Source organism: Humulus lupulus, chromosome 7 (genome assembly GCF_963169125.1).
Source record: "Humulus lupulus chromosome 7, drHumLupu1.1, whole genome shotgun sequence".
In the NCBI taxonomy this organism is placed as follows: domain Eukaryota; kingdom Viridiplantae; phylum Streptophyta; class Magnoliopsida; order Rosales; family Cannabaceae; genus Humulus; species Humulus lupulus.
In genome coordinates, this window is record NC_084799.1 from 30911898 (window position 1) to 30933792 (window position 21895).

A 21895-nucleotide genomic window follows, 5' to 3' on the forward strand; every position below is an offset into this window, starting at 1 on the left:
CAATTTTTTTAGAGATGTATGGTAATTAGTTACCACTATCAAAATTAGTTTTATTTTTTTAAGTAGTGTAGTGGTAATTGGTTACAAAGATAAAAGAAATTTTGATTTTTTAGTAATATACCATTATCAAAATACTAAATGAATTGTAATTGGTTACTTAGAGAAATTTGGAAGAAAAAAACAACTGATATTAAAAAAATAAAAAAAAACCAAATTGATCGTGAAGGTAACTAGTTACAGCTAGCTCTGAAAAAAAAAAAGATGTGAAAAAAAAAGGAACCAGTTGTGATGGTAACCGGTTACTTAGGCAGACTTGGAAAAAAAATAGGATCTAAACAAAAATTTTAAACTGATCATAATCGTAACTGGATATAGCTAGGTTTGAAAAAAAATATATATCAAAAAAAAATTGTCATGGTATCTATTTACTTTGTCAAATGTAAAAACAAAATCAGACCTAAACAAAAAAAAATCTAAATTGATCGTTATAGTTACTGGTTATAGCTAGGTCTAAAAAAACCAGATATGAAAAAACGAATTAGTCGCCATGGTAACTGGTTACTTAAACCGATCTATAAAAAAAATCAAATCTGAACAAAAAACACATGAACAAATCGTGATGATAATCAATTATAGTTAGAGTTGGAAGAAAAAAAAATCATATTTGAAGTGCAAAATCAAATTTGAAATGCAAAATCAGATGGGAAAAAGAAGAACAGCAACAAATAGAAAAAAGAATAACAATAAAAGAAGAAGAAGAAGAAGAAGAAGAAGAATGAGATTGAATAATGTAACTGGTTACAGCTAGGTCCACAAAAAACTCAGATATGAAAAACAAAACTAGATCGTGACAGTAACCGGTTACTTAGATAGATCTGAAGATAAAAAAACCAAATTTGAAAAAAAAAGATCTGAAATAACAAAGATGATGAAGAAGAAAAATGCGAAGAAGAAGAACCGAAGATGGCGTCGACGGTGACCGGAGGTACGACATCCGTTTTTTGTTGCTGGCATGAAAGAGCTCTCATTGTTGTGAGAGAAAATAGTTGGCTGCCATTGTTATGAGAGAAAATGAAGAGAGTGAGTGAAAGATATGTGAGGGAGAGAGGAAAGTAAGAGAGAGAATATTTTTGTTTATAGTATTTTGTTTATAATATTTTATAGGATTCCCAAATTTTTTATTTTTTGCTAGAGTTATCGGCATAAGCTTTAGAAATTAACTTATTTTTGTAAAGTGCCCGAAAAAAATCCTAAACCGCCAGCTATTTAAGTTTGGTTGCACGGGCTCACGCTGGGCTGGGCTTAAACATTGAATTAGGCCTAGTAAATGTAGGCCCATTGAATGTCTGGGTTTATGGCCCAACTTTCACAACATGTTTCAGCTCCTTTGGACAAAGACGAAGTACAAGAGAAAGGGAGTTCAGGAATCTGATTGCTCAGTGAAGAGCTTCAAGTGCATTGCTTTTTCTCCCGAATTTGTTAACGAAAGATGACCAGAAAATTCTTCGTCGGTGGAAACTGGAAATGCGTACGTCTTATAATATTTTTTCTTATCAATTTATACATTCATGTCAAAATTGAGCAACTTTCTTTCAAAATTTTCGTTTAATCTCGTAGAATTGTGCTTTGATTCGTGATCGAATTTCCAGTTCTTATTGAGGTTTGGTGGATTGAAATCTTCAAACGGTGAATTTATAATTTGAGTACCCTTTAGTTAGCTTGAATTACACATGTATACACTGACAATTAGCTCTAATAATTTAGTATGATCACACGTTGTATATTTTTATTTTCTTTTGGATCACAATTTAGAGAACCCAGAGAATTGAATTTAATGTAATAAATGAAATAAATTAATAGGCTTTGTTTTGGGTTTGATTTTATCACAGAATGGAACACCCAATGAGGTGAAAAAGATAGTCACCGTTTTAAATGAAGCTGAAGTTCCATCAGAAGATGTTGTGGGTAAGCCCTCCATTTACGTTTTAAATGTGATTCAACAAATGGGTTAACTTTATTTCTTTCTTATACGTTCATAATGTGTTTTGGTTATTGTTAATGTCAGCTGTATTTTACTTTTGTTTTCAGAGGTTGTGGTAAGCCCTCCATTTGTGTTTCTTCATATGGTGAAGAGTCTGCTGCGGTCCGATTTCCAGGTTGCTGCCCAGAACTGTTGGGTTCGCAAGGGTGGTGCTTTTACAGGAGAGATTAGGTATATGCTGCTGCTTCCATGAAAGTTGGATATGTTAATTTTTGTTTCTTTTGTTCATGTTATTTAATGTTTGAGTAGTTTTGTTTATTCTTCCCTGTTTGATTTTTACTAGCCCGGTCTAAGTTAATTATGATATTATCCAGTTTAAACTGATTGGCTATAAAAGCTTTAGAAGAGTTCTTGGTTTGATAGTGAGAGACCAAACAACTTGTAGAGTTCCAATGGTTTTTCATCATCGTTTTGTGTAGTGTTTATTTGCAACTTACAAGTGTTATTATCATTGCTTTCCAGTATGAATAAGCAGTTAACTTGGCGGTATAGAGTTGGTTTTAATATGGGATATAGTGAGAAATTGTTAAAATTTTGTAAAGAGACTTGAATCTTGCGAGAGGTTTCCGGGAACTGTTCGGACAGCGAGAGCAAGAAAAGAAGTAGCTTGTAACTTGATTTTTGAATAGTGGAACTTTCTCAAAGTCTTGCTGTAGATGATGCTCTCCTGTTGTTCTTATTGTTCTTGGATTATTTGATTCTTGCCTTGCAAGCTTTGGCTTACAGATTTCTGTCTTATTGATCCCATAAAGATCATAATATTCCACTTTAGCACCTTACAACTGATCTTTAAGTTAACTGTTTGGCATTATTTTCAGAGCTTAATTGGTATGGCAACCATTATTTGTTCCGCCTTTTCCTTTTCGTTGAAGAACCTACTAATACCTGTAATTATCTTTAATCTAGCTGTAATAAATTTTCACTATGCCACTCTTCAATTACCATGTTATTAGAGCAGCTATTTATATCTCTCTGCTTTGTACAGTGCTGAGATGCTTATCAATTTGGGCATTCCTTGGGTCATTCTTGGTCATTCTGAAAGAAGACTTATATTAAACGAATCAAATGAGGTGAGAAGTGGAGTCCCTGTTGTTGCATCTTCCATTACTATCATCCGGTAGATCAGCTGAACAATGTTAAATAAAGTATTTACGATCTACTTTCTCATGCTTGACCATTCAGTTTGTTGGAGATAAAGTTGCTTATACGCTTTCTCAAGGCTTAAAAGTCATTGCTTGTGTTGGGGAGACTTTAGAACAGCGAGAATCAGGATCCACGTTAGCTGTTGTAGCTGCACAAACACAATCAATAGCTGGTAATTTCTCAACAGAGAATTTTTTTTAGATGATTGGTATTTTAGCCCCCGTGTTTTCCTTGAATTTTTTTACTTCATCAAATGATCTATATGCTATTTTTTTCCTGGTGTGAATGTCTACTTGAATAATATAATTTTTCTTCTGCAGATAAAGTGTTCAACTGGGATAATATTGTCTTGGCATATGAACCAGTTTGGGCCATTGGAACAGGGAAGGTTGCAACCCCTGCTCAGGCTCAGGAAGTAAGGATCAAACTTTGTTTTTGTTTTGGTTGTACTTGTGCTCCTAATTGGCTGCAAATATGCTAACTTAGTTATGAATGTGAAATTTTGTGGTTGTAATCATATGCAATTTCATGTGACAAAAAGAGAAACTATAAAACCTCTTTCTTTAGTTACCATAAATGATGTTAATTAGGATTACTTAAATATTGAAAGTTTTAATTAGATTCTATATTATTTCTTTAATTTGAAAATTAATTAGTTATGAATATTTGTTTCTTTGGTATTTTAATTAAGTTAAGTTGTATAATTAAATTATACAGAGGTGTTTTTGGTCTATTAATTCTCTGAACTCTTTGAACAAGAATAAACTTCTACTTCTTTTTCTTCTGCTACGTCAAAATGTCTCTGCTGAGTTTGGTATTCTCATGTTGTTAACAGTCAGAAAATAACATCAAAATGTTAGAGAAGGATGTTTCTGTTTCCTAAAGTCTATAGGAATTCTCTTTTATTGTAAAGATAGTTTGATGTGTAAATATGTATATAAGCCTAAGTTCTAGTTTGTAAAAATACACAGAAATAAGAAAACATTTTCTTCTCCTCACCATTTTATATGGTATCAGAGCCGTACGGTTCTTTTTCTTTCTATCCTCTCTGATTGGCTCCTGGCAACTTCTTCAACTCCAAGCGACACCTCCGGCGCTCCAGGCGGTTGTCGCAACTTCCGACGACATCTTTGGTGCTCCAGGCGGCTTCTGCAACTTCCGGTGACATCTCCGGCGCTCCAGGCGGTCTGCAACTCCAGGGGCAATCTCTGTCTAGTCCGGCTCTCTGTCCAGCCCTCCTCGACAATCTCGGTCTAGTTCAGTCTCGGTCGATTAGGTGATACATCCCCACTTGTTAGCCAACCCTTCCCTATCACTCTCGCATTTTCCTGCCAGAAAACAAATTTTTAATTGATACATCCCCACTTGTCAGCCAACCCTAGCCACGTGTCATCATGTCAAGCAGTGATGAAATCTCTTCTCAAACTAGTGGGCCTAACTCAAATCCAGCCCAAACTTAGGCCCAAAGTCAGTCATTTGGCTCCATTTATAGTCATGATACCAGCTCTCTCCACATCACTGCCCACAAACTTGATGGTAGAAACTATTTATAATGGGCACAGTCAGTAAAGTTAGTCATTTGTGGACGTGGAAAACTCGGATATCTCACAGGTGACCTTCTTGCCCCTCCATTGACTGACTCAACCTACAAGGTATGGCAGGCTGGGAATTCTATTGTACTTGCATGGCTTATTAATTCAATGGATCCAAAGATTAGTCGTAGGTATTTATTTTTTTAAAACTGCTAAGGAAGTATGGGATGCTGCAAAAAAGATGTACTCTGATCTTGGGAATGCCTCTCAGATTTTTGAAATTGGTACCAAACTCAAAGAAATCAAGCAAGGTAATCACACTATTGCCCAATATTTTTCAGACTTACAAGACCTGTGGCGGGAACTCGATTTGTATCTGGATACCACTCCTTTGTGTGCTACCTGCACCACTCTTCAGCGCCAACAATTAGAAAAAGAGCGGGCCTTTGAATTTCTTACTGGGTTGAACAGTAATCTTGATGAAGTTCGGGGTCGTTTGGTGAGTCGTTCTCCGTTTCCTGACACTGGAGAAGATTTCTCCGAGGTCAAATATGAAGAAGCACGTCGTCGCGTCATGCTCACTACTCAAGAATTACTGCCGTAGAGAGTTCAGCTCTTGTCTCAAAATCTGGTCCACCACCATTTGGCTGATCAAATCCTGATCCTCGACCTAATCGCAAGGGTGATCGACCTTGGTGTGATCACTGACAACGTCATGGTCACACTCGCTCCACTTGTTGGGAAATTCATGGCAAACCACCAAATTGGACTCCCCGTCGCCAAAATGACAGAAAGGCCTACCAAACCCAGTCTGAGAATAGCACTACTCATGGCGGTACTGCTGCCCTTTCATTCAGTAAGGAACAACTCGAACATTTATACACACTCCTTGGTCAATCCTCCATAAAACCCAAATCTAGTCCCGAGTCTCATAGTGCTTCTGTTGCACACTTTGGTAATTTCTCTTCCGCTTCCCATACATCATGGATCATCGATTCAGGGGCGACTGATCACATGACAGGTTTACTTCATTTGTTTGATTCTTATAGTCCCTGCTCTACTGCCTCTAGTGTTAAGATTGCAGATGGTACTCACTCACCTATTGCAGGCATTGACACCATAAAATTGTCTACTGATTTATTTCTTAAATCAATTCTCTTTGTTCCTTCTTTAAAATGCAACTTAATCTCTATTCAAAAATTAACATCTGATAATCACTGTCTTGCTAAATTTATGTCTGATTCTTGTTAATTTCAGAATCTATCATCAGGGAGGACGATTGGCAGTGCTAGGATTCGTGTCGGACTTTATTTCTTTCAGCACCCGAACAAAGAGTTGCCTTCCTTGCACTGTTTAACTTCAAGTTCTATTTCTAGTTCATCTTTTGATGCAATTTCTCAACAAATTATGTTGTGGCATTGTCGACTTGGACATCCAAGTTTTTTATGTTTAAGACATTTGTTTCCTTATTTGTTTTTAAATAAAAATGTTGCGGATTTTCAATGTGATATTTGCCAACTTGCTAAACATACTCGTGTTTCATTTCCTCACAAACAGTATACACCCTCTAGCCCTTTCTCTCTTATTCATAGTGACGTAGGGGGACCATCCAAGGTCACGACTTCTTCTGGTAAATGTTGGTTTATTACATTCATTGATGACCATACACGAATTACTTGGGTGTAACTTCTTAGGCACAAATACGAAACTTGTCAGGTATTCCAAAACTTCCACAAAATGATCCAAACACAGTACCAGACATCTATTCGGACACTTCGTACCGATAACGGTACTGAATACTTCAATACCACTCTTGGTCCCTATCTTCTACAAAATGGGATTGTTCACCAGAGCTCGTGTGTAGATACTCCGCAACAGAATAGAGTAGCCGAAAGGAAAAATCATTATCTCTTAGAAGTAGCCCGTGCTATCATGTTTAACATAAATGTTCCAAAATATCTTTGGGGCGATGCTGTACTCACTGCTACTTATCTAATCAATCGCCTTCCCAGTCGGCCTCTTCAATTCAAGACACCATATTCTATTCTTCAGTTTCTCTATCCTCACATTTCCACAAATACTCTGCCAGTAAAAGTTTTTGGGTGCACCACCTTTGTCCATGTGCACTCCCAACACCGGAGTAAACTTGATCCTAAAGCCATAACAACAGTTTTCCTAGGATATTCTCCTACACAGAAAGGCTATCGATGTTACTCCCTCACCAAGAAAATCTACATCTCCCACAATGTAATTTTTTTTTAAAATACTCCATACTTCACTCCCACTTCGCTTCAAGGGGAGCATATTTATCACGAGCAAGAAGCTCAATGGTAGTGGGGTTTAGAATTACTCCTAGACGTGTCATTTCCTCCAGTTAATGAAATCATTCCCGAACCAGAAAATCTTCCACCTTCTTCTCATGACTCTCAAAATCAAAACATGCAGAAAGAAATTCGGGTGCATGCCAGAAGAGAAAGAAATAAGCAAGTGACGAATTCTCATCATAGTCAAGAGGCCGATCCATTGATAGAACCACCTCAGTTAAAAGATTCAGGTACTCTACCCTCAAACACTCAATCAGATCTATATATTCCTATTGCTTTAAGAAAAGGAAGTAGATCTTGCACCCAACACCCTATTTCAAAATTCATCTCTTATGCAAAATTATCATCTCCATTTAAAGCTTTTACCACTAGTCTATCAGATGTTATGATTCCCAGGAATATCAATGAAGCACTTGGTACTCCTCAATGGAAGACAGTAGTTCTCGAAGAGATGAAAGCACTTAAGCAGAATGGTATTTGGCGATTAGTGGAGTTACCACCAGATAAGAAAGTAATAGGGTACAAGTGGGTGTTCACAGTCAAATATAATGCAAATAGATCCATTGAGAGGTACAAAGCTCAGTTAGTTGCCAAGGGTTTTACTCAAACCTACAGAATTGACTACACTGAAACATTCGCTCCGGTTGCCAAACTCAATACCATCAGAGTATTGCTCTCGCTTGCAGTCAACTTAAATTGGGAATTGCATCAACTTGATGTAAAAAAATGCATTCTTAAATGGTGAGCTAGAAGAAGTGTACATGAGACAGCCTCCGGGTTTTGAAGAATCTCCCAATACAACCAAAATTTGCAAGCTAAACAAATCGCTCTACGGTCTAAAACAATCTCCTCGAGCATGGTTCAATTGGTTCTTGAAAGTTATCAAGAGACTTGGATACATACAAGGTCAGACTGACCATACTCTCTTCATCAAACACTCAGAAAGAGGGAAAATGTCAGTCCTTATTGTATATGTTGATGATATCATTGTCACTGGCAACCATACTGAAGAGGTGATTCGGATTAAAGAAATATTGGCAAAGGAGTTCGAAGTCAAGGATCTCGGTGAACTTAGATATTTTCTGGGAATGGAATTTACTAGAAGCAAAAAGGGAATTTATGTTTTTCAAAGAAAATACACTCTTGATCTCTTGAATGAGACAGGAATGCTAGGCAGTAAACCTAGCAAAACTCCAATCGAGCTCGGAGACAAGAGGAAAATGTTTGAAGGAAACCCAGTTGACAAAGAAAGGTACCAGCAACTAGTAGAAAAGCTTATCTACATCTCTCATACCAGACCAGATATTGCCTTTGCAGTAAGTCTGGTCAGTCAATACATGCATGAACCATGTCAAGGACATCTTAATGCAGTATATAGAATTCTGAGGTATTTAAAGCAAACACCAGGAAAAGGTCTTTTCTTCAGAAAGACGACTGAAAGAAAAGTTGAAGTGTTCACAGATGCAGACTGGGCTGGGTCAGTTGATGATAGGAAATCTACATCTGGATATTGTACAATTGTATGGGGCAATGTGGTAACATAGCGAAGTAAAAACAAACAGTGGTTGCAAGAAGCAGAGTATAGAGCCATGGCCCACGGAATATGTGAAGAGATATGGATCAGATGCCTGTTAGGAGAACTAAAGATTGAATATGAAGCTCTCATTCAGCTTTACTGTGATAATCAGTCTACCATCAGTATTGCACACAACCCTATACATCATGATAGAACTAAACACGTGGAAGTGGATCGTCACTTTATTAAAGAGAAGATTGATGGGGGAATTGTGAACATCAAATATGTTCATACGGATCAACAGTTGGCTGATATTCTCACAAAGGGGTTATCCGAGCGAGTATTTGAGTTTCTAGTAAACAAATTTGGACTCATCAATATCTATAGTCCAGCTTGAGGGGGAGTGTTAACAGTCAGAAAATAACGTCAAAACGTTACAGAAGGATGTTTCAGTTTCCTAAAGTCTAGGAATTCTCTGTTATTGTATTTATGTTGTATTAAATAGTTTGATGTGTAAATATGTATATAAGCCTAAGTTCTAGTTTGTAAAATCATTTTCTTCTCCTCACCATTTTATACATGTCATAGAAATATTTGGTGATTTATACTCAGCTAGAACTTTACACTTCCAGTGTTGTACTTTTTTTCATTATTTAATTATTTATTTACTTCTACAGGTTCATTTTGAGTTGAGAAAATGGCTTCATGACAATGTTGGTGCTGCAATTGCTTCATCAACCAGAATCATCTACGGCGGTACTTATCTTCTATTTTATGCAACCCTACACAATCTCTTTGCAATCATGGATTTGCTGCTGACTTATATTGAGCTTACATTTGATACCATGCCGTTCGGTCATGCATACGTGTCTCTTAAATAAAACTAACAACTAACAATAAAAAGCAAGAGTAATTGTTCTGTTCACTGAACAAATCATTTTACTAATTTACTCATGGTTGTCATAATGTGAATTCAACATGAAATTCAATTTTAGGTTCTGTAAATGGAGCAAACTGCAAGGAGTTGGCAGCACAGCCGGATGTTGATGGATTTTTGGTTGGAGGAGCTTCTTTAAAGGTGATTGTTTCTCTTTTTTCCCTATTTGATTTTCTGTACTCAACTTCCATCTGACTATGGCTTCATGTTCTCTTCTCAGCCGGAGTTCATCGACATTATAAAGTCCGCCACAGTGAAGAAAAATGCCTGAGCTTGAGAAAGTTTTCCCTAGGTGGCTTTTTCATCAAATTTGAGTTATAATATCAGTGGTTCAGGTGTGAACTTTGTACTGAATATAGTCCACTTCTTTTAAAATGTAATAAGTGGGATCATATGATGTCTTATCTTTCACTGCTTCAATCAAGTGACACAAGGTTTTGCTTATTACTCCTTAGGATTTTATTTAAATAGCCAGATAGTGAAATGTTATGCTGAGAATTGATACAATAACTTAGGGTCTGATTGGTTCGCGATTAGAAAATTAAATTTTTAAAAAGTGGGATTCTGAAATGAAAATCTGAATTTAGTGATTGAAAATATGTTTCTGAAAATGTGATTGGTTCAATGTCAGTAAATTATTTTGAGTTTTAAAAAACTGAATCTGTGATTGGGATTAAATTTGAAAATATGACAGAAACTGAATACGTGATTGGTTTAGCTGAAAGTAAAATTTAATTATATTGATAAATTAAAATTTAATAATAGTGCATTAATTAAATTCATAACAATATTGCATTGTTATTAACTTTGATTTTTTTTATAAATTAAAGTTATATTTTTGTAGGGCATGATTGATTAATGATTTAAAAATTATATTTTGAAAAAGTATGATTCTGAAAAAAGAATCTAGATTTAGTGTCTGAAAATATGTTTATGAAAATGTGATTGAATGTATTGTCTGTTAATTATTTTTAAGTTTTATAAAATTGAATAATTTTTTGGTAGAAAATCTAAAAATTGAATATGTAATATATATTTTTTATTTTTGGTATAATAATAATTGAAGTGAAAATATTTTTTTTTATTTATTTGTTGTAATTTTTATTTGATCAATGAATTTTTTTAGCAAATATATTGTAAATTAGAATCAACTTATATTATGGTATATGATTTTATAATTAATTATTTTACTAAATTTATATAGATAAAAAATTTAAAAAGTACATTGACTTGTAAAAATGACAAAAGAAAAAAAAATCAAGACGGTAAGAAAAATAAAAGAAAATTAGCAAGAAAAAAAATATTTTTTAAAAAAAAGTAAAATTATATTGAAAATATGAAATTTTCGTTTTCAAAATCCTTCATTAGAATTGAAGTTATTTTTGGAATTAATTTCTAAAAATGTTTAACCAATCAAGTTTTATTTGTAGGTCGCACAATTTTTAATTTTTGAAAATATAAAATCATATTTAAATCCTATACCAATTATACCCTTAAAAATCCATTAGATAAACAAAATTTATTACATCAAATTGGTCTCGAATTAGAAGAGTTGGTAATTGGTAATCACTAGTACGAAGAAGCCCTCTTGAAAGTAATCCTGGACACGTCATTTGAGTTTTAAAATTAAAAAAAAAAACCATCTAATGTTTTTGGACCTTTTATTAGAGCACTTTTCAATGGTTTTTGTATAATTGAATCTTTTTTTAAATATAAAGAATTTGTGTTAAAATAACACTGATTCAAATTTTGCAAAACACACTTTGTTTTGCTACAATTTTAATTAGTTTTTCTGAAGAAATATAGATAAGTTGATGTACAAATAGTATGTAAAATAAATAAAAATAAGTTTCGGTGATGTCGTTACATTATGTCGACATTTTTTTTTTTGGATATTTCTTTGTTAATTTTTTTTTTGACAAAACCCTTTGATAACTTTTTAATAATTAGTTTTTCATATTTTGTTTTTTATATATTTTTTCTAAAAAAAAATCTTATAGTTGTTATTCGAAATTGTAATTTTTGTAAGTATGCTGAAAATGTTGCCAAGGCCCATGGGCCAATAGAGGCTTTAATTTTCCTTTTTCCACGTAATACGATGATTTATGTTGGTTGGGGGCGAAGCGATTCGTATTGGTGAAAAGTCGTTCTTAAGATTAGAAGTCGTACAATACAACTCATGGCTCTCGTGATCTCATCCCATAATATAAGCAAATCCGTATCTCCATGACAATTTTTTTTAAAAAAACATTCTTCATATATATAATTATTTTTTGAAATGACGTCTTCTTTATTTTATTTTATTATTGGTTCGTTCCCTCTCCAAACAAAGCAATTTTTTATTTAGATTTCTTTTCAAACTTTCTTGTAATGGTAATCTTGGATAAACTACTTAATACTATAATATTGATGGTTCAAGATAACAAAACCCTATTGTATTTTTTTAATTGCATAAACGATGGTGTTATCTTTTATTGACGTGACCACGTCATATTGGTACTATGAACAGGTCTATTTTGGACAGAGCTATCTGTAATATTGAACAATAATAAATAATAGTTAATAAATTACTGTGATACACTGTTTTGAATTAAATAATAATTAAAAAAATTATAATGACTTAGAATAAGTAGAAATAGTAGTTTGGCCAACTGCATTCACATAATGGTTTCTTTAATTAGTTTACACAATAATTATAAGCAATATAATATTACGTGTATGCAAAGCAAAGATTGGTATTTGGTGGGATGTTTTTCTCATATAAATTATAATAAATTACTCCTAAAATACTTAATATTTTTAAAATATTGTAATTTTATAATCAATATTGTTATCAACGGTAAATTTATTCATTGTCTTCAAAATGTTACACTTTTATACCTAAATTTTTTTTTAGAGGTAAATATATTCAATGTTTTAAAAATGTTACACTTTTACACTTATTTTTTTATTATTTTGAGAAATAATAAGAAATTGAAGAGAAAATATAAGTTTTTAATTATTTTAAAAATTTTAAATTATTTTCTTTGTCTTATTATTCCTCAAAATAACTGTTTTAAATTTAAAATTGATAAACATTTTATTAAAATTAATAAAAAAAATGATTTAAAATAATTAAAAATATATATATTTCTGTTGACCCAGATTTTGGTCAACTGACACGGAGTCAGAATATGCTTGATGTGAATGAACGTATTGAGAAGAACGTAATGACAAAAAGTAATAAGAACACGATATTTTTATAGTGGTTCGGCCCCATGATCTGGTAATAACCTACGTCCACTTAGATTGTTATTGATATAAGAATCAAAGAAGTGATCAAAGAACAAGGGTTCAATGAGTTTCACTAACCTTTGAAGAACAATACAATATTCCAAGGAGAATTACTCTAATCTCAAATAATTCAAAAGCAAAAAGTCCCTTCCTTGAGCTATTTTTTCCTATTTATAGGCTCAAGGGGGATTACATGATTTAGTTGCCAATATTCTCTCCTAAATAATCGGATATTCAGGAGATTGTGTGAGTTAAATTCGGGATCTACAAAGATCTTTACAGTAATATGACATTGCATGCGGAACTATCGACCAGATTGGTCGCAGATAAGACTGGGCTGCTTACTGCTTCTAGTGCATCCTCTGGTCGATACCCTAGCAGAGCTCTTCCAGGTGTCAGCCACGTGTCCAGGGATCACTTGCCACGTCATCAATGCTAATTTTTTGGATAACATTTGCCCCCAAGTTTATTTATCACGAGCAATAAATAAACTTTTGAGTGAATGACTCTTCGGTAACCCCACCATACGTGTCAGAACCCTTCGTGTGTGCTTGGAAAAAGTAACCTACTTCTGTCTAATCATGACTTTTCGGTTCCCCAGTAATAATTCGACGGCCATTCCGCTTCCCCATACTTCGAAAAAGGGAAACTGATGATTACACCTTTCTAATGCCACAGACAAACTTATATAATACCTTCGAAATCTTCCTTTTCTTTTTACGCACGCCATTGTCTTCTCAAGAAACCCTAAAAACCAGAGTTTTAATCTTCTCCAGAGACCGTTCTTCTGCATTTTCAAGACTCAGTCCGAGAGTTCCTTGATCTCTGAAGACCATTTTTCCATCTCCACGATCATTTTCTTGGTAAGTTTTCGAATTCTTATGCTTCAAATTTTCATGATGCATGCTCCTGTATGTTGACTGTTTGAGTTCATCTGCTTCTGGTTCGAGACGCTTGTGAGTAGAATGTTTTGTAGGCAATAAAGGGTTACGAGTTAGTTTAATAGTCAGGATCATACTTTTAGGACGTAAAATCGAAGTAAAAATTCGATCTTTAGGCTAGTTGGAAAATAGGTTTTTCCCGCCCTAAGGGGAGTTGAAAAAGCTTTCTTGAAAAACTTTTTACTTTCACCCTTTGATCCGTCTTTCAAACTGTTCGTGCGGAAAATTTAGCTTTTTGTTAGAATGCTGTTGTATAAAAGCTTGGCTTTTATACTCGACCAGCGTTATTCTAAAAAGCCTTTAAAAATTCGTTATCCTCACCTCCCCATTCTTCTGTTTGCAGACATTGATGCCAGATTTGTGGGGAGGTGAACGGCCCATCGACGACGATCTTCTCGCCCAGCTGCTCGAAGGTGAAGAACAACCGGCCGCCCGAATCCATGAGATTCCTTTTTCTCGATCCTCATCTAGACCTCATCCTTCCCCTCCTCAAATGGCTCGTTCCAAATCCGTAGGCAAGAAAATACCTGACTCCGATGATAGTCCAAACCTTCCTGCTCAGCCTGATTCGCAGGCTAGGGCTCCCTCGACCAGCGGTCGAAACAATTCTGTTCCTGACCCTAATATCCAAATTAGAACCCGCCCTCGCCATCAGAATTTGCCTGATGTCGAGTGGTATATTTCCCCGACTAGCGTAGTGACCCTTCGGATGGTTGCTAACTATTTCAGGAAGTATCCCCTCACAGGGGTTTCCATCAAAATTCCTGCCGTAGACCAAAGGGCTAACCTCCCCGGAGGTATATACAGCGCCTAGTCTCGGTATCACATAGAGGCGGGGGCTTTCCTCCCTCTACATCCTTTTTACCAGGGGGTGGCTAATTATTTCGATGTCGCCCCCTTCCAAATTACTCCAAACGGATATAGAATGATGGCCGCACTCTATATCCTGTACAAACTTAAAAAATGGCCAGAACCTACTCCCCACGAGGTCAATTATCTTTTCGACCTTAAATCCAACCCGCAACAATATGGGACGAGTTTCTTCCACCTCTGTCACCAGGAGACAAACCGGACGTTCCTGAGTGACACTACGCACATTTCTAACGTGGGGCAGTACAGTAAGGAGTACTTCCTTACTCCGGACATAACCAGCAACAACCTGGCCTTCACCCGAGGAGGTAAGTACCATCTTTGACTGGTCGATACTTTTAATCAAGGAGTTTCCTTTCATTTTTCTCAAACTGTACTTTGTCTTTCAGGCCCATGGTTACGTCCGACCCCAACACCAGACATGGTGTTGAGGTCCAATAGACTGGCCAGGATGACAGACGCAGAAAAAAGCGTCAAGTCCCTGGTTTCTGATGAAAACCTGAGGCTGTCTGGCCTCCTGGCTCCTCGCCATGAAACAAGAGGGTCCGTGGTAGCTGATGCCACTGCTGAGGGGATTCCCAAGCAGCAACCTCCTGCGTCCCCTCCTCGAAGGAGGCCAACGAGGGTTACAATCAGGGAGCCCACGGGTAATCCTTCCGCAGAAAGGCCTTCTGCTCCCCAAGGCAAGGGGAAACAAAAGGCCAAAGAGCCAGTTGTGGACCTGGGGGAATCTTCTGACGAAAATGGTAAAGTTATTTTGTTTTTAAATAGCTTGCCAATTCCCTGTCATTTATTTGACGGGGAGGGAAAATTTACATATACTCCAAATCTAGGGCCAGACTTCTTCGTGCTAGATAGTGAGTGTGTGACTAATAGAGTCAATAGTATAGCGACCGGTAGTTGTAGCTCGGGTACTAACTTTGTGACCTTCTTTTCCGTTGAATAAAGAGTTTTCATCTGCCTTTATCTTTCCCTCTGTATGTTTTTACTTATATGCAGATATGACCACTCCCAACGTCTTCGACCTGTACAATGCTGAGGAGGAAGAGGAAGTTCCTCAGCTCCGGCGAAAGTCGTCAAGGAGACAGGCCAGCGAAACAAGCCAGAGACCGGCCAAGAAGAGTCGAACAGAAGACGCTCCCAGGGACGTGCCAGCTGGGCAAACTTCTGCTCATCCTCCGGCTCCTGCTGAGAAGCAGACTCCTCCTCCCCCGCCGAACCCTCCGGCTGCGACCACCAGGGAACAAGACAAGCGGGAAGAAGCTCTTGGGACCAAACTCTCGAGCCATGCCCTACGAGCAGCTAAAGACCGCCTCGCGCACATCGCGAAGAACGACCGCGTCAAAAATGCACTAGTCGAGGCAGAGAGTATGGAAGTCGACCAAATCCTGAACAGGACTCTGAACGAAATAGCCAACGTAAGTGCCTCTTTATCTCTTAGGCCTTAGTCTTTTATTCTTTGTAATAGGTTCTAACTTTATCTTCTGTCCTCAGGCTTTGCTGTCTGCAACTGCTGCTCGTACCCGCACCCAAGCCACCATTGAACAGGCTTGGGCAAAGGCCATCGAGAGGCACCGGATGAAGGTAGCCAAGGAAATTTCGACTGCAGAGGCCAGGCACGCAAAGGAGTTGGAGGCGCTGGCTCAGCAGAGGGATGCCGCGGTGACAAAGCTATCAGAGGCTGAAGCTACGAAGGCAGCTATAATAAAGCAGAGGAAGGAGTATCAAGATGCCAGCCGCACCCAGTATCGCGAAGTCAAGAGATTGGAAGAGGAGCATAAGTTCAAAGACGAGGCCATTGCTACTCTTGAGGGCAAAGTAAAGCAGTTGGAGCTTGACAACTCCAAGAATCCGGAAAGATATAAGAGGACGACGCTCCGGTGTTTTTACAATTTCTGGAAACACAATCAGGGTGCCGGCTTCAGCTATCTTTCAGAAGATGTCAGGACTGTTGAGCTGGCTCACTGCACTGCTCAACTGGCTGAAGAGGAGGCAAGAGCCAGGGTCCCTGCTTCCCCAAGTATTGCTGGCGTAGAGGAAGAAGGAGTTGTTGAGGATGCTACCAACCAGAATGCTGATAAAGACCCTCCTGCTCCCAATGCCTCTTGAGCTTTTAATATTTTTTCTTTCTTTTGATTATACGACCCACGGGTCGTGATGTAAAGACAATTCCTTTTTTGAATTTGCTGCATGGGCAGCAAACCTTTTCTTTTATTTGAACATTTACATCCAAGCAGTGATGCTTGCGGTGTAAGAGATTACATCATGATGCTATAACATTTTTATTTATTATAACATTTTTTCGTATGACCGAACTTAGCATAGTACTTTGGCTTGATTTAACAAAATATAAATTTTGAAAAATACTCTAAGTACCTTAGCATGCTTTCACTCATTTTGTTCATGTGTTTACATACCTCATGGTATGCTTTGCTATCGATGTGCCTTATATGCCCCCCAAGTGATCGAGGAGCTTTAGGTCCTTGGTCACTTGCCTTGACCACGACCTGTTCGAACATTTCTGCTCGGGAGAAAAAGTAATACTTATAATACAGCAAAACAACACACGTAATGAACAAATACTTGTAAATATAAATTCACAAAGGTTGGCAAGAATGACTGGCTGCGCACAGTCCCTTATAATCTCGTATTAATAATGGACTAAACATGTCTTTACGAGTGATTCTAAAATAGAATCATACATATACGAGTGATTAGCCATACATCGTGGCTAACCCTCTTTGCTAAACTTGTAAAAAGTAAAATTTAATACAAGCCAGTCCTTTAAAAAGGACTGTTCACTGATAGTACTTGCGCAGGTGTTCTCCATTCCAATAACGTCGAACGAGATCTCTGTTCAAGCGTGCAAGTTTGTAAGTGCCCGGATGAAGGACTTCTTCAATCTGGTAAGGTCCTTCCCAATTAGGTCCGAGTACTCCAGCAGTGGGGTCGCGGGTGTTTAAGAAAACTCGTCGTAGCACCAAATCTCCGACGTTGAATTTTCTTTCTTTAACTTTGGAGTTAAAGTACCGGGCGACTTTTTGCTGGTACGCAGCAACTCGGAGTTGGGCTTTCTCCCGTATCTCGTCAATCGAGTCTAGGGATTCCATCATCAGTTGGCTGTTCTGGTCTTGGTCGTATGTTAATCGTCGGTGTGAGGGGGGATCTAATTCGACAGGCAACATCGCCTCATATCCGTAGGCTAAGGAAAATGGGGTATGTCCTGTCGCTGTTCGGTGAGACGTTCTATACGACCAGAGGACTTCAGGCAGCTGCTCTGGCCACGCTCCCTTAGCTTCTTCAAGTCTCTTCTTCAGGGTATCTTTAAGAGTTTTATTCACGGCTTCGACCTGCCCATTCGCTTGGGGGTGTGCAACTGAAGAAAATATTTTGATAACTCCATGTCTTTCGCAGAAATCGGTGAATAAGTCGCTGTCAAATTGGGTTCCGTTGTCTGAAACTATCTTTCTAGGCAAGCCATATCGACAGACAATGTTCTTGATAACAAAGTCAAGAACTTTCTTGGTCATGATGGTAGCGAGCGGTTCAGCTTCGGCCCATTTGGTGAAGTAATCGACTGCTACGACTGCGTACTTTACTCCGCCCTTCCCTGTAGGTAGGGATCCAATCAAATCTATCCCCCATACTGCAAAAGGCCACGGACTTTGCATTTGTTTTAATTCGTTCGGAGCTGCTCGTGGAATCTTGGAGAACCTTTGACATTTATCGCATCTTCGTACAAACTCCACTGAATCCTCGTTCATAGTTGGCCAGAAGTAGCCTTGCCTTAGAATCTTCTTTGCCAAACTCTGCCCCCCAACGTGATCTCCGCAGAAGCCTTCATGCACCTCTTTCATGAGTTCCTTAGCTTTTTCCGGTGTAACGCATCTGAGTAGTGGCAAGGAATATCCTCTTCGGTACATAACACCATCGACCGGTATGTACCTAGCAGCTCGCCTTTGTAGAGTTCTGGCTTTGTTTCTATCCGTTGGTAGCGTACCGTTTGTCAGATACTCCAAATAAGGTGCCATCCATGTATCCTCCATTCGAATCTCCATACTGGATTCGACCGCTTGTATGCTTGGCTTACTCAGTCTTTCCACCGGCACAATGTTCAAAGTGTCAGCATCCTTCGCGCTCGCGAGTTTGGCTAAGGCATCTGCGTTTGAATTCTGATCCCGCGGAATTTACTGAAGGGTGTACTCCATAAATTGGGCTAGCAAGTCTTTTGTTTTATTCAAGTAGGCCACCATTTTTAAGCCTCGTGCTTGATATTCTCCTAGAACTTGATTCACCACCAGCTGTGAATCACTGTAAATATCAAGCGTTTTTATGCTCATATCTTTCGCCATCCTCAATCCAGCGAGGAGTGCCTCGTATTCGGCTTCATTATTTGACGCAGTGAAGTCGAACCTAATAGCGCAGTGAAATCGATGCCCTTTCAGCGTTATCAATATCACTCCCGCTCCAGCGTGGGATTTGTTGGATGACCCATCCGTGAATAACTTCCACGAAGGAGCTTTGTCTTGAGGCTCAGGCGCTTTAGGCTGTTCGCACTGTTCGCTGTCTGGGAGTTCGGTGAACTCTGCAATAAGGTTGGCCAAGACTTGTCCCTTGACTGCTGCTCGCGGTGAATAAGTTATATCGAACTTCCCTAATTCGACTGCCCATTTTAATAATCACCCAGCTGCCTTTGGTTTTTGGAGGACTTGTCGAAGGGGTTGGTCGGTTAGAACTGTAATAGGATGGGCTTGAAAGTAGGGGCGCAACTTTCTAGAGGCCAGGATTAGGCAATATGCTAACCTCTCGATTGGTGGATATCTCAATTCTGCCCCGATCAGTCTCTTGCTGACATAATAGACTGCTTTTTGTACGCCTTCTTCCTCTCGTACTACTACAGCGCTAGCAGCAACTTCAGTAATCGCCAGGTAAATAAATAAAGTTTCTCCTTCGATTGGCTTTGATAAGATGGGAGGTTGTGCCATATGGGCTTTTAAGGCTTGGAACGCTTGCTCGCACTCTACTGTCCATTCAAACTTCTTATTTCCCCTAAGTAGATTGAAAAAAAGGACGCACTTGTCTGTTGATTTCGAAATAAATCTACTTAGGGCTGCGATCCTCCCGGTTAAGCTTTGTACATCTTTGATCCTTTCTGGAGACTTCATGTCGATCAGGGCTTTTATCTTGTCGGGGTTGGCCTCGATTCCTCTTGAATTTACAATAAACCCCAAAAACTTCCCTGATCCAACTCCGAAGGAACATTTGAGGGGATTTAACTTCATCTGGTATTTGTTCAATACATCAAAGCACTTTTGTAAATCCCTTACATGTATTTCTGCCTTCTTAGACTTTACCAGCATGTCGTCCACGTATACCTCCATGTTTACTCCGATCAGCTCCTTAAACATGTGGTTGACTAGCCGTTGGTAAGTCGCACCTGCGTTTTTCAGTCCGAAGGGCATTACTTTGTAACAGTATAAGCCTGTATCGGTCCGGAAGCTGGTGTGATCCTCGTCAGGGGGGTGCATGCTAATCTGGTTGTAGCCCGAATATGCATCCATGAACAAGAGGATCTCGTGCCCTGCAGTTGCATCGACCAGCTGGTCGATCCTTGGGAGTGGGAAGCAGTCTTTTGGGCAGGCTTTATTGAGGTCTGTAAAATCCACGCAGGTCCGCCACTTGCCGTTAGGCTTGGGAACCAGCACTGGATTGGAGACCCACGATGGATAAAATGCCACCCTGATGAACCCATTCTCCTTTAGTCTTTCAACTTCTTCTTTTAAGGCTCTCGATCTATCTTTATCGAGCAACCTTCTCTTTTGTTGCACGGGTGGAAAGGTCTTGTCTATATTCAGGACATGGCTGATAACTGCAGGATCTATCCCAGCCATGTCTTTGTGCGACCAGGCGAAAACCTCCTAGTTCTTTCGCAAAAATTCCACCAGTGCGTGCTTCGTGGTAGGCTCTAAGTTTTTCCCAACCTTTACGACTCTGGTCGGGTCTTCTTTGTCGAGTTGGACCTCCTCCAGGTCCTCGATGGGTCCAACATTTTCTTCAAAATCCCCAAAGCGAGGATCTAAGTCTCTATCCTCACTTTGGACAACACCCTATTTGGTGACTTCATCACCGGATTGGGCTTGTGTATCAACTGCCATCTGCAACATATCTGAGGTAGTGCTCTTCGACGTTCCATTCTTCGCCTTTGTGATTGAGGCGATGTAGCACTCCCTGCCTTCCCTCTGGTTTCCCAACACGCGTCCTACCCCTGCGTCTGTTGGGAACTTCATGGCCAAGTGCCACATAGAGATGACGACGGCCCGTAGATCAACCAGTATAGGCCTTCCAATAACGGCATTGTACGCCAAAGGACAATCGACCACTACAAAAGTGGCGAGTAATGTCCTTGTTGTAGGCGCTGTACCCATCGTCACTAGCAGTTTGATCAATCCGGCAGGGGCGAGTCCTTCTCCAGAGAAGCCGTATATCGTTTGGTTGCAGGGCTCGAAGTCCTTAACGGACAATTTCATGCGTTCCTGTGTTGATTTATACAGGATATTCACTGAACTTCCTGTATCGACCAGTACTCTCTTCACCATCATGTTGGCCATCTGGATGTCCATGACCAGCGGATTGGAATGTGGGAACCGGACGTGTTGGGCATCGCCATCAGAGAAGGTTATTTCACCTTCCTCTGACCGAGCCTTTTTTGGTGCGCGATCTTCCACAGTCATCATCTCGATGTCCTGGTCGTGGCGCAGAGTCCGAGCATATCGTTCCCTGGCCTTTCCGCTATTTCCCGCGAGGTGCGGGCCTCCACAGATGGTTAAGAGTGTGCCAGTCACGGGGGCAGGCTGTAAGGGTGGTGAGCGTTGGCGCATGGGCGCCTGCTCGTTGCTACCCGGAGCTTCTCGTTGGGAATTTCCCGAGGGCCGTACGTATCTTCTCAAGTGTCCTTGTCTAATAAGGAACTCGATTTCGTCTTTCAACTGGTTGCATTCATTGGTGTCATGTCCGTAGTCGTTATGATAACGACAGAACTTGGTAGTGTCTCTCTTCAAAATATCCTTTCGAATGGGGCCAGGTTTTTTGTAAGGCACACTAGAACTTGTGGCCTAAGAAACCTCTCCCCGAGACTCAACGAGGGCAGTGTAGTTAGTGAACCTAGGTTCATAACGATTACCCTTGGCTCGTTTATTGTCGGAGGTGGAAGGCTCATTATACGGTCGTTTTCCACCATTCTTTCCATTGCCGTTGCCGTTCCCGTTGCCTTTTCCGTTGCCATTAGGCTTGGACCCATTGGCGGATTTGGCGGGTTCGG

At 39.0% G+C, this 21895-nt stretch overlaps 1 protein-coding gene across 1 annotated transcript; it reads left to right on the top strand.

Moving 5' to 3' along the window:
* The first annotated feature begins 1385 nt into the window (after positions 1-1385).
* On the top strand, positions 1386-9940 carry LOC133791088 (triosephosphate isomerase, cytosolic). The gene is made up of 9 exons (XM_062228978.1): positions 1386-1528; positions 1890-1965; positions 2089-2212; positions 3027-3111; positions 3224-3356; positions 3505-3599; positions 9234-9312; positions 9552-9634; positions 9714-9940. Exons 1-9 carry the CDS (start codon positions 1490-1492, stop codon positions 9762-9764), a joined length of 765 nt encoding a protein of 254 aa, XP_062084962.1. The 5' UTR covers positions 1386-1489; the 3' UTR covers positions 9765-9940.
* Positions 9941-21895: the final 11955 nt, after the last annotated feature.